At 45.9% G+C, this 18,397-nt stretch overlaps 1 protein-coding gene across 1 annotated transcript in view; it reads left to right on the top strand.

Moving 5' to 3' along the window:
* Positions 1-526: 526 nt before the first annotated feature.
* Positions 527-18,397, top strand: part of PTPRA (protein tyrosine phosphatase, receptor type, A) — a 71,282-nt gene continuing 53,411 nt past the window's right edge. The window contains exon 1 of the mRNA XM_009994706.1: positions 527-559. Coding sequence (XP_009993008.1) covers positions 527-559 — 33 coding nt within the window. The remainder of the gene's footprint in view (positions 560-18,397) is intronic.

Raw genomic sequence — 18,397 nt, 5'->3', positions numbered from 1 at the left:
TTCCTTGGAGGATAATAAGGGAATATACACAAAATACCCGAATTGCATATGTCTGGTTAAAATTGACTTGTAAGAGCATAAGGTAAATATGGTGCCTTTTCCATGGTAAAAATTATCTCCTTCTTCTAGCTGTGGACTCACCTAAACTTCACTTTTACCCCAAGCAGCAGTGAATGGGTCAAGTGAGGCTGTGACTGTCAGAGTCTCCTTCTCATTTGTAACTGCTGTTGACCTATAATCACCTGCTGCTGCCTCTGCACAAAAGCTGTTTTAACCCTCAAAACTCCCCTGATCTTGCATTCAGTATTTAAAAATTAACCTCATTTTTTCCCAGTGTGTCTCTAGCTTGAACATGAACGAAGATCTACATTTTGCACACAGGTAAAATGAGCTGGAATTGTGTTGCTGGTGACATTTCAAAGAGTGTTTGTTGGTGTGAATTTTAACTCTTTGGTTTTTTAAAGCTTGTTTTTTGGTTTGTTTGCAGGGGGCACAACTGGAAGAACCTTTATGGGCTCCTAATGACATGCAGGGGGACGATTTGCTTATGATAATTAAGGTAGGAAGAAATGTTGTTAATTTTGGCACCTTGGCATTTGTCCTCTCCTTGAAACAGAATCATGCTCTCCAGTGGCCAACCAGTCATTGCTCTATTTTAGGGACACGACCATGGCAATATGGAGCTACACACACAGCCAAGGCATTAACTTGTTGTGTTAAAGTGTCCCTTTAAACACGGGGGGAGAGAAATCTTATTTAAGAACTACCTGGGAACATAACTAAGTGGAAAAAATCTGACTTCCTCCCCCAAAGGATAATAAGGTCTCTGTTGGTGCAGAGTTGGAAGGGACATGACTCCTACTTGAGAGCACTCAGCACAGGGATTTTTTTGTTCTGCTGAAACGCAGTGGTTGAGTTGGAATTCAGGTTCTAACTTGCCTTCTCCAAAGAAAAAAAAAGTGCCTAAAAATATATTTTATTAGTTTATTTTAATCATCTTGAGCTTCTGTGGAAAGCTGGTCTATCTCCAAATGTGACAAGAGAGAACTGAGTTCTTGATTAATGAAATGGAGGAAAATCCCTGATTGTAAAAGAACTGAACTGTTGGACAAACTTGGAAAAGGAAGTACAAATGGACACAGAGTGAAATGTATTTATAAGTAGTTTTTATGATACTTTACTATCTGGATTCTTGTCGTGCTGGCTCATTTCTGCCATGGCTGTGGCTCTCAGCAGCACCATCAGGGTGGTGCACTGGTCGCTGCTGGTCTCTGCCTCTTGTTGCAGCAGGAAGGAGGATCTTCACCACAGATGCCATATAGACTCCTAAATGTGATCCAACCTTTCCACTTGCAGTTCAAAAACCTCAAAAAGACATCTTGACTTGACCCAGGCAAATGGACCCTACACATTTCCAGGCTTTCCTCTACTCACTCATTTCCACTTAGGAGTTTGAAAAGGTGGTGGAGCTGCCTCCAAGTTCCCCCCAATGTAACAAACCTCTGCAAGTACCCAAGACAGAGCAAAGCTGGGTGCTCTGCTTTGGAGCCTGGTGAGATGTTTGGTGAGATCAACATCACAGACAGGATTTTGTGCTGGCATTTATTCAGATTGTGCTGCTATTCATGTATTTATTATGAAACGTGTCGCTATCACAGGGGAACATGGGGAGCTGTTCATCTCTCATACTTCTGACACAGGGGTTGCTTTGTATCTTAACTGGGGTTTACACTTCTTATTGGCACGGGTGGGATTGGTGGTTTGGTTTGTGTTTCGTGTCAGTGGATGGTTTACAGGCTGAGTTGTTGGAAGGAGAGGGGGAAATTCAAGCTGTAACAAGAGCAAATTCTTTTCATGCAGGTTTACGGTTCTCGAATGTATCTGTACTTTCTGTTTGGCTGGCGATAAGATGCACTACTGTGGAATTTGCTTGGAGCAGGGATTTGCATGAATTATTGTTTCTTACAAAATGAACATCTGTGTGAGCCTTCTCACTGTGCTCCACGGTACCAGAGCCCCCAGAAGCAGAAGGGTTTGTGTGCCTGGATGCAATGGTCAGCAAAAGCCGAGTGCTCCGGGGAAGGAAAGATGGGGCAGTAGAAACCAAAGCTGCTGCAATCAAGGGGAAAATTCCTTCTGGGCTTTGCCACAACGTCTGGACGTGTGTGTTTATTTTACATGCTCACTTCTTTCCTTCTCATCCCAGTGGGATATTTTAAAAAGCAACAAGGTAAAACTTGGGACAATTATTCTTGGCCTCTTGCAGAGTTCAGTTTCACAGAATCACAGAATGTGTGGTGTTGGAAGGGACCTTTAAAAGTCATCTAGTCCAACCCGCCCTGCAGTGAGCAGGGATCTTTTTGACTAGATTAGGTTGCTCAGAGCCTGGTCAAGACTGACCTTGAATGTTTCCAGGGATGGGGCCTCCACCACATCTCTGGGCAACCTCTTCCAGTGCTTCACCACCCTCATTGGAAAGAGCTTCTTCCTAATGTCTAATTTAAATCTACCCTGCTCTAGTTTAAGACCATTGCCCCTCATCCCATCACTCCCTGCCCTTCTAAAAAGTCCCTCCCCAGCTTTCCTGTAGTCCTTTCAGGCACTGGAAGGTGCTCTAAGGTCTCCCTGGAGCCTTCTCTTCTCCAGGCTGAACAGCCCAAACTCCCTCAGCCTATCTTTGGAGAAGAGGTGCTACAGCCCTCAGGTATCTTTGTGGCCCAATTCAGATTAAGGGAGTATAACATCATCAGTTGCAGGAGACACTGACATAGTGTGGCCTAAAAATATTTAGAGAATGGCAGTAAACAATCATTATGGATGGTCTCTTGATTCTGCACTTGAAGCATTTCATTTCAAGGGTTTCACGTTCTTGTAGAGAGATCTTTTCTGTAAATCACAAATTAAGCAAATTAGCAATAGTGTCATCAGTCTGTCTACAAAAAGCAAGAAGCTGACATTGTGAAGAAACCTTCAAGCTGCAAGCACAAATTATCCAATATTGAAAATGATAGTGTCTCACAGGAGTAGGAAAACCAATGGAAGAATCACTTGAAGTTTGGGTGGCTTCATGCAGAAAGACAAGCTCTTTATTTTACTGCTGAATGTGGCTGCTAAACCTGTCATCCTCACCCTTTGGCTAAACCTGATGGTATTTAATTATTTGCTTGTAATTCTTTATATTTTCTTGTAGACTGGAGGAAAAGTTGAGGTAAAGGACATTACTCTAAAATACTGTGTGTAATGTACTTATTTCTCAGAAACAGGGGTTTTGAAGCGTGTTAAAGTTTTGCATGTGGTCAGAGATCAGCACAGTGACTTACTCAGGAGGGCAGAAAACCATCCCCAGCATGGAGGTGACACTCATATGGGTACCAGTGCCATGCTGAGCTGGGTGCCCTGTTCTGTGAGCACTAAAACCACACCTCCTATTTCAACAAAGTCCACCCAGAACCATTTGCTACCTTCGGACCATCCGTGTCCTTCCCTGTGCCTTTTCCAGCTGCGTTGCCAACATCTTTTGGGAAGTGGGAACCAAGCTGAAGTGCCCTGTGGATTTGCAGAAGAGTTTGACATGTGTGGTTTTCTTCTCACCGGTTCCAGCAGTGCCAAGCTGATGTTTTCAGCTCTACCCACAATAACTGAAAGATCTTTCCTGCCAGATAAGAGCCAGTAATTGTGGTTGGCTCGTTCCTCTGGTATGTGTTCCCGTATTAACTTGAAATTTAATTTCTCATCAGAGAGCTGCTGCTGCTCCAGCACAGGCAGGGGAGGCTCCACAGAGGCACTGGCTGCCACACCAGTTGGATCCTGCACTCTTTATCTTGAGCATTGGTCTTCAGGAAAGTGCTTGAGTGCCATAGCTTGGTCTTCTCATGAAGCACACACACCTCTGAGTGACCTCCAGGAGAGGCAAAGAGGAGGTGACCCATGGGTGGGGACCCATCCCAGCCCTGCAGTTCATTCTGGTGGCTTTTGCATCAGCTAGTGACCAAGCCAAGAAGTGCTTTTGCCCCCACCTGGAAGATTTGCTTCTTTAGTTTGGGTCAAAGCTGTAGTCCTTCTCAAACTTTTAAAGATTACTGTCAGATGTTGGCATTTGTTGATGTGCAGGCTGAGCGCTTTTTGGGAACACAGAGGTTTGCCCTGAGACCAGAAACACAAATCTGTGGTGCTCCTAAGTCCCATAGGCACTTCTACCCACCTCTTCCCTATGAAACTCCTGCACTGAATTTGATGTCACTGATGTGAGCTGACCTCCTGGCTTGCTGCCTTCTAAAAATACCCTGGGATCTGTATCAATTGATCCACAACCCATCCGTGCTAAACACACCTCCCGCGGTTCAAGCTGTCTCTGCAGAAGACAACTGCTTACAGAAACCACACCAGGCAGCATGTTGGGACCTGCAGCCTGTACCTGGAGCTCCTGTGGATAAATAAACACATCCACCCTCCTTCTTCTTTCTGACAACTGCCTCCCTGCATAGTAATGTATGGGGGTTTTTTTCAGTACCTTGCAGGTTTCCTCTTGCAGGCGTTGAGGAGCACCTAATGTTGATGTTAATTGGGCCTAACTATCAGCTCACAGGCATCACTTGCTCTTGTGTCCTTCAGAGAAGTGTGATTTTGATTGAAGTTCAGTCCTGAAAAACTGATACCAGCAACTGATGTATCTGTCACCTGAGACAGGCAGGAAACTGCACCAGATTGGTGGTTGTCTCAAAAATACGTTGCCAGCCCTGGGTCTGCAGGGTGTAGCAACCACAGCTTCAGCTTTCGGGAGGTTTGCAACTGTAGCCTGCAGCTTGGGCTGAGGTTCTTGGTGGTGTTTCCTTGCTTTAAGGGCTTTTAAGTTTAAGGGCTTCCTCCACATCATGTCTCCAGTGAGAGCAAGGAGTACTAATTACAGCTAAACACAGTTACTGCTGATAGTGATGAACCTGAATCTATAGGAACTTTTTTTTTTTCATGTTGATGTCTTCGAACACATCTCTGCTTTGGTTATATTTGGTCCTGTGAAAGGGTTGAGTTGATCCACATCTCTTTTGAAAGAACAGATCCTTCCCATCAGGCAGGTAACATACTAGGAGATTTAAATTACTATTTTTACAGCTCAAAATGGATCTTCTTCCAATCAATAATGCTTACCAGCTCCAGCCAAACCTGCCCTGCTCTCAAAAGGTCTAGCAGATGTGAAGGTGAGTTCCCCACCACTGGAGAGTTTATCTGCTCTCAGTCAGAACAGCAAAGTTGAGGAAGTGAAGATGTGGAAGGGCTGATGTTTGAGCTCCTTTGTCATTGCTGGGTGGTGCCTCTGGAGGATGGGGGTGATGCTGTCTTTGTTGTCAATCAGTGGTGCCCATTTCTGCTTTGTCAGGGTGTCCTTCATACTGATGTTAGCTTTGCATCCCCCCATCCTTACCATTTGAGGACAGTGTTAACAGTGGAGATCCCTGCTTTCTGATGGTGGAAAGCAAACAGTGAAGAGCATATGAAAGGTCCTCTGCACCTAACTTTGGGTGGCAGCAGCCTCTCAGTAGCACAGGAGCTTTCCATCAGCAGCTGTTGCAGAGGTTTTCAAAACCTTAGGTAGGCCTGATTGGCACCTGGTTAAGAAGAGACATGGAGAGGACATTTAATCAGCCATCCCTTGGGTTTGTTGGCAAACACAGGAGTGTAGCTGCTTTAGTGACAATTTTTTCATGGTACCAAGTACAGAGGACACTGAAGCTGGAGGGGCTGAAGGAGAACATCTGGTCCCAGTTGGTATAAATCAAAAGCCATGAGATGATAGAATTGCACCACATAGTTTCTTGCTCCAAGACCTCACCATGTGCTGTGAAGCACATCCAGGTTTCAGGAATATGTTTGGTCGCTCTGTGCAGGTCAGTGGTAGGATTAGACAGGTCAGTGGTTACCAACACTGATAACTTGTCACATCTCCGTATCCAGAACTCAGTTCTCATAATGTTTTTGAAGAGGTTTGTAGTCCAAATCCTTGGAGAGCCCTGCGGAAAGCTAAAACAAATATATCAGTCCTATCAGATCTTTCCAAGAGCAAAGCATGGAAATCCCCTGTCCTCAGGCTGGCACCGTCACTGATGTTTTTCTCTCTCACTTGACCAATGACTTTTCCTTTAGTATTGCTGCCTAAATCTTCTGGGGCTTAGGCAGGGATTCAAAAGGAAAAAAAATAAATAAATAAAATTACATATGCTGTGGGAATTTGGCAAGTGACACATGGACCAGTACAGGTTATGGGGTGACCTGCTGGAAAGCAGCTCTGGGGAAAAAGTTCTGGAGTTCCTGGTGGACAACAGGCTGACCATGTACCAACAATGTGCCCTGGTAGCCAAGAGAGCCAATGCCATCCTGGGGGCATTAAGACTGTATACAGCAGGTCAGGGAGGTTCTTCTCCCCCTCTACTCTGCCCTGGGGAGGCCTCCCCTGGAGCACTGGGCAGTTCTGGGCTCCCCAGTTCAAGAGGGACAAGGAACTACTGGAGAGAGTCCAGCACAGGGCACTGAGGTGATGAAGGGGCTGGAGCTTCTGCCTGTGAGGAAAGGCTGAGAGAGCTGGGGCTGTTCAGCTGAGAGAGAAGGAGGCTGAGAGGGGATCCCATCAGTGCTGATCAATATCTACAGGGGGTGTCAGGAGGATGGGCCAGACTCTTCCCAGTGGTGTCCTGGGACAGGACAAGAGGCAATGGGCACAAACTGGAGCACAGGAGGTTTAACCTGAGTATGAGAAACTCCTTCTTTACTGTGAGGGTCACAGAGCCCTGGAACAGGCTGCCTAGGGAGGTTGTGGAGTCTCCATCCCTGGAGACATTCCAGACCCACCTGGACGTGTTCCTGTGTGATCTGCTCTAAGGGATCCTGCTCTAGCAGGAGGGTTGGCCTAGATGATCTCCAGAGGTGCCTTCCAGCCCCCACCACTCTGTGATTCTGTGTTTCTGTGACCTGTTACTCACAGTTGGTTCCAGCCGGTGGTTAGAAGGATTTGTTATACTTCCGTTACACACGTGTGTGATCTACTTGTGGTGAGGAACCACTGCTGCTTGTTCAGGGACCTGTTCCCTTTTCACACTGAGTCATTCTGAGGGCAAGCTGATATTTGGTTGTTCGTTGCTTTTTTTTTCATATGTGGATGTTCTCGGAGTTAATGCAGGCTGGAATACTTAATTATCCTCTGGGAGAGCAGAGTACTTACAAGTGCTGTGATGCTTTACCCATGATGGTCTAAGGTAGACATGGTTTCTGGGGTGCAGTATCTGGTAGCAGGTAAAGAGCTGCAGTTGGGGAGAGGCAGACAAGCTTTTGATGCGTAAATCCTCCAGTTCTGAGACAAAATGAGCTCTCGAGTTTTACCAGCTCAGCCAGTTGCTCTGAGCTTCATCCAGGTACAATAACACTTCAAGTGAGGGAGAGGAGAGTTGGTGTCTGTGGAGCTGAGGGATGTGCCGGCTGGGGAAGGAGGTAAATAATTTCTGGAAGGGTTAAGTGGGGACTGAGGAGGAGGACAGTTACACACTGTTGCTCAGTGTGAGTGATTTTAATTCCTAAAGTTGCTTTTTGAATGCATCTTCTTGACACCCGTTGATGTGTTTTGCAAGACATGTTGTCTCTCTTGCCCATCCTCTCTGTGACCCAGGTGCTTCTGGCCAGGGTCTGGGTTGGCTCTGGTGTAGTGCAGGAGGAGGGTGGTGGCCTGGATGAAGTGTGTGGTATTTGGGGAAAGGAATTCTGTCATCCATGAGGTTTTGCTGCTGCAAGGAGCATTTGTGAGGATGGGGGCTGGGAGCAAACGTTGCAGCTTGGCCAGGTTCTGCTCCCATGTGATGTGAATGTGCCGTGATGAGCAATGCAGCAAGGTCAAGGAGCTCTTTGTAGAGCTGCAGGGAGGGAAGAAACTCTCCAAAGTAAAAAACTTCAGATAGAGATGGAGTTTATACCACAATAAAGCTGTGTTCTGTATTTCTGCATGGCTCATTCCTTCTCCCCATGCAAGGTGCCTTGCTGGTGCAGCATACCAGCTTGTCTGCACCTCACTCAGCAGATGTTCTTGACAACCTCAGGTCTTACCATGGGCTGAGCTTTGAGGAAGCGTAAGATGGACCTGCTGTAGTTCTAGAGGAAGTTTATAGGGTATAAATTCAACTAGACCTGGTCTTATTAGAATAAAAAGTAAATCAACATTAATGTGGAAGTCTTCAAGTCTTGTGCAGGGGATTGGAAAAGTCAGCAAGGCTGTGTGAACAAGACCAGATTGCTAAGGAAACCAGATACCCAAGTGCCTTAGTTTCAGGAAAAGCTTTGTATTTGAATCAAAGTGGTTTTGAGGATTACATGCTGCTGTCCTCCCTGAATGAGAGGATGTTGTGGCATCTAAACTGACATCTGAGCTTCTGAGGTTCAGGTGGGAGTGAGCAGGAAGGTCTCTGCAGCTGCAGTCCATTTGGGTTTAGTTATTGCATATTATTGTGTTCCTCCTTGCAGAGAAAGAAGTTGAGGGGACATGTGAGCTCTGCAGGAGGAGGGGAGAGAGACTCTAGAGAAGAGGCAGCAGAAAGGTGACTCAATTTTAACTGTTGAAGCTGGGTTGGATTGTTCAGGAGAGAGATTGGTCAGACTGCATGTTGTGTTGGTGTGTTGCAATCTGTGCACAAGACTCAGCGAGGTGTGTTCAGAGGTGTGCAGAAGTGATGGGTGTAGAGCTGGAGCTTGCTGGGATGCCTGTCTTCCAGCTTCCTTCCCCCTAAAGATAAAGTCCAAGCTAAAGGTGTGGTAAGGCAGATGGTGGGACGTCATGTCCGAGAGCAGTGTTGAGTTTGAGGGTCTGGAGGTAAAGACTTAAATCTGAGCAAAAAGCAAATTATTTGGAAGGGCTGGAGCTCTGCCCTTCAGTGCTAACCCGAACCAGGAGGTGCAGGTCAGCCCTGGGAATGGCTCCTACACCTGGGAATCCTCATGGAGGGCTGTGTTGGGAGTGGTGGCGTTGCCTAGGTGTTTTCTTCTGAGCCTGCATCTTTGAAGGAATGTTCAGCCTGGACCCGTGAGAAGACAGGGGTTCTGCTTGCCTGCCCTCCTCTAGTTGCTAGACCAGGTGTCCCCTTCAAGACACCAGTCAGAGTCAAAAAACCATTCTGAAACCCTGGTGGCAATGGATCCCCACCTTCAGCTGCAGGGAACTCACCCTGCACGTCAGGCCACCTCTCTGGCCTCTCACCACCTGCTAAGACCCTGCTGGGGAAGAAGGGCAGAGCCCTGGTCCTGCAGAGCCCTGTGGGTGCTGGGCTCCAAGAAGACCTCAACACCCATGCTGCTGGTGGCCTGCCAGAGCTGGCAGAGGCTCCGTTCTGCTCTCCTAGAGCTCAGACACAAATTTTGCATCATGAAAATTGATTTCCTCAAACAACCAGTTGCAGGAAACAGTTTTTCTGCTCTTCAGCTGCAAGCCCAGGCCGTAGGGTTGCAGTGAGGCAGCCCAGCTCCCACCTGGCTTCACTTGGGCACCCTCAGATCCTGTGGTGGGGACACTAACAGGTGTCCACAGGCACGAAAGCAACCTGGGAAGCCCAGTATACCACTGGTTTTGAGATGGTTCTCAGTGGAAGACCAGTTTCACAAGGAGGATGCTGCCTCCTTCACTGGGTGGCTGCTCCCCCAGCTATGATGTTTTCCTTTGGAGGCAAATCTGTTGAGGCCTTTTCTGGAGCTCCAGCCAGAAGCTCGATCAAAACCTATTTAATTGCTATATCTTTATTTCCATGGGCTTTGAGTAGGGCCTGAAATGGATCAGTTGGGAAAACATTTCAGTGAAATGTTGGATGACAACCCGCTTTCTCCTTTGCATTAACTATTTTAAAACATCTACTTCCTGCTTCAATTTTATTTGCCCTTTAATAAAAAAAGATAATATCTACTAGACACTGGTTGCTTCATCCCTCAGGCAGATGTTTAAGAGTCTTCATTGTTTTTAAAGTAGCTGTTGCTGTGCTCCTTGAATGGCTGTCAGCTTGCTGAAGACAATGATTCATATTTATCACATATTTAATTGAAAATACAGTTGGAGTGATGTGATGCAGATCTTCATTGGGGTGCTCAGGTTTACCTTTGGTCCATAAACTGTTCTTTGGGCATCACTGCTTTATAATCTAAGGAAAGCAGTCTTGTGTTTTGAGCTTTAGCAAGGGAAGAAGCTCTTCCTTAGTGGCTCATGTCTTGTTCAGCCTGGAGAAGGCTCCCGGGAGATCTCATAGCAGACTTTCAGTATCTGAAGGGGCTCCAGGAAAGCTGGGGAGGGACTTTGAACAAGGGCAGGGAGTGAAAGAACATGGGGTAATGGATCAAAACTGGAAGAGGGGAGATTTAGGTGAGACATGAGGAAGAAATTCTCTCCTGTGAGGGTGGTGAGACCCTGGCCCAGGTTGCCTAGAGAAGCTGTGGCTGCCCCATCCCTGGAAGTGTTGAAGGGCAGATTTATGCCCAAATATAGGTGATTATGATTTCTTTCATTAAGATTTTAAATGTACTTTAAACTTTTCAATCAGAATCTAGCTGGGATTTTTAACAATTAGGTGCTCCCTCCCATCCAAGTGTTGTCCCAGCCCTTTGCTTTGATGAGAGATGAATAGATAATTCAGATGTTCATTTTGGATAACAGACTATTAACACTAATTATCTGTGTGAGGGTGATGGGGAGCCATGTTCATTGGCCACAAGAAACTGTGTCTGCCTTCAGGGTACCAGGAGCATGCCTGACATGGGACAAGATGGCCACTAGGAAGTGGAAGACTCATAGCAAGATAACCTACAGACCCTTTCAGCTGCTGATCTGCCCTGGTCCCTACTCTTGGGAGCAAAAATATGGAATAATTTTTCAGTTACACAATTTTTTTAAATTTCTACTTGAAGGGTTTCATACCACAAGTTTTGGGTTGGGTTTTTTTTCTTATGCTTTAACATCTGCTTTTGGTAAAATGTGCTGCTTGTTAAGCTTTCATATTTGTGACTTTTATTTTGGGACTCAACCAGTTCAACTTCTTTTTTTGGGGAAGAGGAAAGTTATTTTTTCTCATCAACCCACATGGCATCTAATCCTCCTGGAGCACGTGGCTGCTGTTGTACAGAAAACAACACTCTGTCTTTGACAAGTTCTTCCCTGCTTGACTTCAGGAGTTGAAGCTGGTTGAAGAGGTTGGTTCAGGTCTCTGGTTCAAGGACTCCTATGCTGTAAATTAAAAGTTGTTTGTTTTTAAAGATGATGGAGCTATTTTTGATAGGAAAATACTCACTGTTGAGAAGTGTTTCTTCCCACTGGCTGCACACTCATCCTGGAGCACATATAGTTTCCAGAAGGGCATCTTAATGAAATAACCCACTGGGGGCACAAAGCTGCCACCCCTGGTCATAGATTCATGTCTCCAGAGCAGAGCTTCTCCAGCCCCCTGATCACCTCCATGGCCTCCTCTGGCCTTGCTCCAACAGCTCTGTGTCCTTCTTGTGTTGGGGACCCCAGAACTGGACCCAGCACTGCAGAGGGCTCTCACCAGAGTACAGAAGAGGGAAAAAAATCACCTCCCTCACCCTACTGAGAGTGAGACCAAGCTGGATGTTCCCCAAAAGCAGTGGGTGAGGTGCTGTGTGGCAAAGATTGGGTACCATCGAGACAGTAGTGGCCAGTCACATGGTGTCAGAAGAATATTGTTAAACAGAGTCAGATGTGTCACTGGACAGTAATTTTCATCTTGTACAGTGAAACACTGGATCCTATATCTCCTCAGTCAAAAAATGCTAGGGATAGTTTTGTTTGATTTAAATAGGCTGGGATTTAATGAGGACCCAGGTGAGCAGGGGCAGGGGCTGGTGGTTAATTAACCTGTTGGACATGTAAGGATGATCCAGGGATGTCTGGACACAGTCACTAGGACTAGGACATCACTGAACATGCAGCCATTGTGCCCTGCACCCAGGGACATGCTCTTAAGCCAAGTGCAGAAGGGAGCAATGCCGTGAGGAGTAGTAGAGCAGTTGCTCCCCTGAAAATTAATGGAGTAGGAGAGAGGATGTGTGCAGGGACAGGTACATCACTGTCATCACCTTCCTCGTGTGGATCAAGAAGAGTCATCACAGAAACGTAGAATGGTTTGAGTTGGAAGGGACCTTAAAGCTCATCCAGTCCCAACCCCCCTGCATGGGCAGGGACACCTCCCACCAGCCCAGGTTGCTCCAAGCCCCATCCAACCTGCCCTTCAACACTGCCAGGGATGGGGCAGCCACAGCTTCTCTGGGCAACCTGAGGCAGTGTTGGATAGGGAAGGACAGAAAACTGGGTAAGCAGTTGGGTGACCCATTCTGAAAGCCAACATCTCTACCAGCTGAGGACCTTGATGGTCTTTCTTCTCTGATCTCAGCATCATACACACTGGCCTTACAAGTATCTCCAGGGGGACTTACAAAGCCACTGAAGCGACTTAAGTGCTCAGAAGTATTTGGATATCCCAGAAAGTATTTATCTGCAATTAAGGGCTTGTGAAAACATCGAGAAACATGAGCCACCATCTGAGTCCTGCTTCCCTTTCTGTCAAACAGGCAAGTACTGGGCTTTGATCATCTCTTGTCCCTTTGGATTAGAGCCATCTCCTTTTTTTCCTTTGCACAAAGGACTCACCAAAGCACCTGGGACTGTGCACGGGGCCATCACAGCCCTGAACAAGCAGCAGCAAGGCTCATCTCTGCAATTTTCAGGCATGCCAGTGCCTTTTGTGAGATGGTACCAGCTTTAGTACTTCAAAGAAAGGTGTCAGCAATGCAAAAAATGAGCAATTAAGGATTAATCTCCTTGTGGGGATGGGTATCTTCCTCCCCCCTCCTGATTGCGCTGTAAATTAGCGGTTGACTTGAGCCCTGTAGTGCAGCTATTTATACCTCGAAGGTTTGAATTATAGCTGTGTAGATTGTATCATCCCTTTGTTTAATCCTTTTTCCTTTCTTCTGTCATGCTTTTGACCTCAGTGATTTTCAAAGCAGTCAGATTTGCTTCCTATGGTTTTCTCGTGATGGTATTTGTTTCCAGGAAAGGGGAGGAGAACTGAGATGGCTTTTTCTGTCCCATTTTATTTTCTCCAACCCTCTCCCTTACTCATTTCCTCATTCGACAGCCCAGTCCTGTTGTTTTAACCTTTCCAGAGGTTTTCATATCACAACCTTTGTAGCCTTTCTAGGGCTTTTTTTATTCTCTAGACCTTCAAAACTGCATGTGCAGAGCTAGGGTGACTATTGCACCTTGTGAGCTTGAACCCTTCACAAAAAAAGCTTTGGAAAAGGGAGCTGCTGCTGTGCACCTGCCTGCTTGTTGGACCTCTGCCTCTCCTTCAATCCCCTCTTCCAAAGAAGGAGCAATGCAAGGGAGGGTGTTGTTGCTATTGGATTTATTGGCTGTGATTTTGCAAATAAATGTTCTATAATCACTTCCTTGCTGGGCCTCACAGCCAAGAAAGGGAGATGTGCAGCGAAGGAAGGACAGGCTGCCTGCTTCTGCTCCAGCTTTCCCTTTGGATATGCATTTCCTATTTCCAAGACTCCTTTCTTTCAGACCCCTAGTAAGTGCTAGAGCAGTTAGAATACATATTTATTCTTACAGCTCTCTATAAGCTGCATTTGAAACAAAAAACTCAAACCTGGCCCCAGGCCAGTGACTTCAGTGCTTCCTCACTCTTTGCTCAGTCGCTGAAATTTGGATGTTCCCGTATTTGCCATCCAGGAGAAACTGTCAGAAGAATAAAGGACACAGTAGATGCAAACATTCTGAAGTCAGCTGAATAGTTTTAAATATTAGACCACGTTGGGAAGAGGTGGGAAATAAGCTGGTGCTTCAGAGGCCTGGAGCAGCTCTGCTCTGGGGACAGGCTGAGGGAGCTGGGGTTGTTCAGCCTGGAGAAGAGAAGGCTCCAGGGAGACCTTAGAGCAGCTTCCAGTGCCTGAAGGGGCTCCAGGAAAGCTGGGGAGAGGCCTGTGACAAGGGCAGGGAGGGATGGGACAAAGGGTGATGGCTTAAAACTGGGAAGAGGGGAGATTTAGATCAGACATTAGGAAATTCTTCACTATGAGTGTCGTGAGACCCTGGCCCAGGCTGCCCAGAGAAGCTGTGGCTGCCCCATCCCTGACAGTGTTGAAGGGCAGGTTGGATGGGGCTTGGAGCAACCTGGGCTGGTGGGAGGTGTCCCTGCCCATGCAGGGGGTTGAACTAGATGATCTTTAAGGTCCCTTCCAACCTAAACCATTCTGTGATTCTATGGTTGAAGATTGCTGGGGAAAGGCACTGGCAGATTGGAGTGGATTTTTCTTAGGATGTTCTCAGTCAAAGCCAGTGTGTTTGGGACACCCTTTACCAGTCTGTGCTGTAATCCCCACCCTGATGGATATTTGGAGGTTCATTTGTCTCTTGCAGCCCTTCCAATTTTTGTGAAAAAAACCAGTCTTTATTTGGATCAGCACTTCAAACCTTGGTCCTTCTCTTTCCAAGCTGCTACCCACAGTTTGGCCAGAAACCAGCCTTTCTCTTCCTTGGTGTTTATGTGAAGTGGGAGCAATTGCTGCTGTAGAAAAGCCAATTGCTGGATAAACCTAGATCCTTGTTCTGAAATGGAGTTAGGAATATTCATCAGGCAAAGCCAGGATCATAGCCTGAATTTTTATATGCCTGGGGAGTGTTGCAAGTAATTAGACTGGTCTGATGGGATGGGTCCCTCTCATCTCTCCCCTTATCCCACCCTTTCTCCTTTTTTTCTCTGCCTTCCTTCCCTTCTCCCCCAAAAGGAAGTGGGGGAAGTAAAGCAATTCATATGGATAGAGGGGAAGTGTAATTATGAGCAGTGGGACCAATTTAAAAATTCAAGATTTCAGTCTCAGATTTTTTTTGACATGTTGGGCTGTTTTGTAGAGGATAAAAGGAAAATAAACTCAATTATTCTTGAATTATAATTTGGTTTTGGTATTAATCTGTTTAATTAGTGTAGTTCATAAATACACATAGGCAGGGGAGAGAAGGGGACTGAAAAATTAAATCAAGACATTTTCAAAAGGAAAGTCTTGATAGGAGGAGCTTCCTGGCAGTGAGATGTTTTAAGTTGTGGCAAGAATAAATATCCCAAGAGAAGAGGTGGAAACTCCATCACTTTGGTCTTCTAGAAGTGAGACTGGATGGAGTAATCTGGGAAGTTTCTTGTGGGGGACAGACTTTTGCTGTATGGTGGGTAGGACAAGATGATCTCATCTCTTCCCTGTCCAGTTCATATGGTTTTTATTTCCTTCTGCTGAGGTGGAGAAGGGAGGTGGACTCATGAGGTGTCTGGTGCTTTTAGGTCTTTTGTTAATGTTATTCTGGGTTGTGTTTCTGCTACTCCACAATATTTTACATTAAAAACCACTTTTAATCCCCTGCTCTGACTATTTCTAGATGTAGAAGGGTATAACCATTTTAGCAGTGATTGCCCTTCAGCTTTCTTGAAGCTGCAGTTGAAGCATCTCCCAAAACTGTCTTGTGTCAGTAGGGTGTCACCTCTGGAGCTTAATAACCAAATACTGTTTCACTGAGATTTTAATTGCTTTTTCTGTGTTTTCATCCACAAGAAATCCTAATTCCTGTTTGCTCCATGGTACAGAGCTCTGAGAATGGATGAGAAATTGGGGCAGAATGTAGCTGGCCGTGAACATGTTATTTCCCCTCTCTTCTAACCTTGGTCATTGGGCAGGTGGGTGTTGAGAAAACCTATAGAAGCATGTTAGGATTTGACCTGCTCAGCCTGCTAAATTATGTGGCTAATGGCTCTTAATGTGTTGTGGCTGAATCATGGCTTGAAGGTCACAAGTGGTCTACCACCAGCCTTATTTATCTACCAAGGTGGTTGTTGTTCCTGTTGATGGGAGGAAAGGCAAGGATACATGACTTGGTATGGAATTCCATGGAGGAATGGAGATATCTGAGAATAATTTCTTGCTTAGGAGGGGTGGCTTTGCAGCCAAGCTAGAAATGTCATGATGGAAAAAAGGCCTGTAGGGCTTGGGAGAAGGGAAAAGATGAAAGAGTGGACTGTGTGCAGCATTTAGGAAGAAGGTGGATTAAATTTTGGTTGAGTGCTAAATGTGAAGATTGGTCTTGGAACAGAGGTAGTTTTGACCAAGGAATGATGAGAAATGTAGGGCATCACATATAAAGGAGCAACTTTATCTTGGGCCTGCAGTGCAGTTGAGAAGTAGGATGCTGGATTTGGGCATTTAGCCTAAGCCTAAGAAAAAGTTGCAATTTATCCCCAGCAGAAGAAAGATTAGTCATGACAACTCTGAAGAGTAGCAGTAGCTCTCTGCAGGTACTGACTTCATGGTTATGTTAGTCCTTGGAACATCTGTGCATCTAAACACAGTTCACACGTCTCTGTTTCCGAGGTTGTGTGAACTGTAACATCCATCTTTATTTGGCTCTGAGCTACAGGGCTCATATTTCTTCATTCCAAGTGTGAGAAATTGAACCACAGGGAGTAGGCATGTCCATCTCTGATGTCCTCTTCTAAGCAAAAGCCTGCAGAGACCACCCCCAGATCCATGCTCACGAGCAGGACATGACCAGAGCACGTCCATCTCCTTCTCCAAGTGCAAGGTTTCTGATGGATCTGGTTTTTCCCTTGGAAGAGGAGATGGCTTTTCAGGAGGAAAAGCCCATTCCTCTTGACAGTGTTCTATGGCCCTTAAATTCCTAGTGGATTCTCCCAGTTGTGAGGGACAGCAGAAGCTGAATGCTGCCTGATCTGATCCCCTGCCAGTTTTGCATCCCTCCCCTGTGCAGGGATTTATAAATATTATTTTACCCCAGTATTTTAAAGGACGTTTTTTATCTTCCATGGAAGAAGGAGAAGTATTTTTCTGGTACTACTGTTGTATCAAATTTTGCTGTATAAGATTTATATTAAAAATAGTCATCATAATAACACCACTGGAAATGCAGCCTTGCCCTTTTCCTCTTAAATTCCTTATGGTCTGGGAGCTGAAGCTTTGCTGCTACTTGCGACCCAAGATATGAATATAAGTGAAGACCTTGTAGAAATCAACCCATCCCTTTCCTGCTGTCCTGTGTGAGCAATGAAGGTGTGTGAAGGGAAACCCGTCGGCAAACAGACTGGAATTTAAAACTTGGCAGAAAATAATGAAGCAGTTGTGGGCTGCTCTCAACCCTGATTGCTTGGTCAAGGCTGTGTGATTCTGGGGTGTTCCTTCAGTTTAGCTAATTCTTAGCAGCATGATGTTTTCATGGAAGCTATTTCAGTTAGTATCCAAACTGCAACACAATAAAGATAGATTTTCCCCCCTGATAACAGTTTTGACCAAGGTTTCCTTTTATCCTGCAACTTTTAAATAACTGGCCTGCTTGCTCTTTGCTTTTATTGTCCTCGGGCTATTATAAACTTAGATTGTTTTGTAAACTGCTAATTTTAGGCACATCTTGATGCTTATTGTTCCCTTCATTGCCCTTTTAAAATACTGTGGCAGAACCTCTAGAGAGGAGCGGAAATCATCTGTGTCCTGAGACTTGTGATGGGACGAAGGACAAGAAACGGCAGCTGGAGCCGTCACCCACCAGCCTTTTTTCAACTCACTTTGCTTTCCTGATCCAAACCCCACCACTCATTCCCTCTGCCATGATATTAGCCAGTGGAAATTGGACAATAATCTTATATATGTATCTATATGGAGTGAGTGGGCCATCAGCTTTCCAAGTCAGTAGGTCTCCATAATAGCCACCGCGGGCATTACAGACACAAAGGAGTTGCTAGGGCAGGGCTTTCCAGCAGGGCCTTGTATAGCCCCGTATCACCTCATTATTCCGCTTCAGTGTCAATGAACAACAAAGAGGAGATAAAAGCTTGGCAGCCCCTTTGCTTAGAGGGGTCAATTTATCCCAGCTCTTTGTAGGGTGGTGGCAGGTTGGGCTTTGACACGGCCGATGACGCCGTCCCCCCCCCCGGCAGCACCGCTCGCCGAAAATAGGTCGGGAGAGCAAGGTCAGAATCCTTCCTTGCTTCGTGTGGATTATTTCTACTCAAAGAAAAGATGGTTTTGTCCTTATTCACCCAGATTGTACAAAAAAACCCCACAACAACAAACTGGGTCAGTTGGTCAACGGCTGGAGCCAGCAGCGTGTTATGGTGAGGGAAGTTCATGGAGCCTGGGATTAGTGCTTTCCTCAGCAGCAACAAGGAGTAATGTCTTTTTTCCCCCTACAGGACTTTGGAAATAATATATAGCAAGTGTTTCACCTTTCTGAGCATTATTCTGATGTACTGGCTCCTTTGGAATGCATTATAAACCAACCAGGGGGCTATTTATTTGCTCCAGCACTTCTGGG

This window comes from Chaetura pelagica, unplaced genomic scaffold, assembly GCF_000747805.2.
Source record: "Chaetura pelagica isolate M959 unplaced genomic scaffold, ChaPel_1.0 scaffold133, whole genome shotgun sequence".
Lineage (NCBI taxonomy): Eukaryota > Metazoa > Chordata > Aves > Apodiformes > Apodidae > Chaetura > Chaetura pelagica.
The sequence above is the reverse complement of the archived record's forward strand: the minus strand, read 5'-3'. Positions and strand labels throughout refer to the sequence as shown.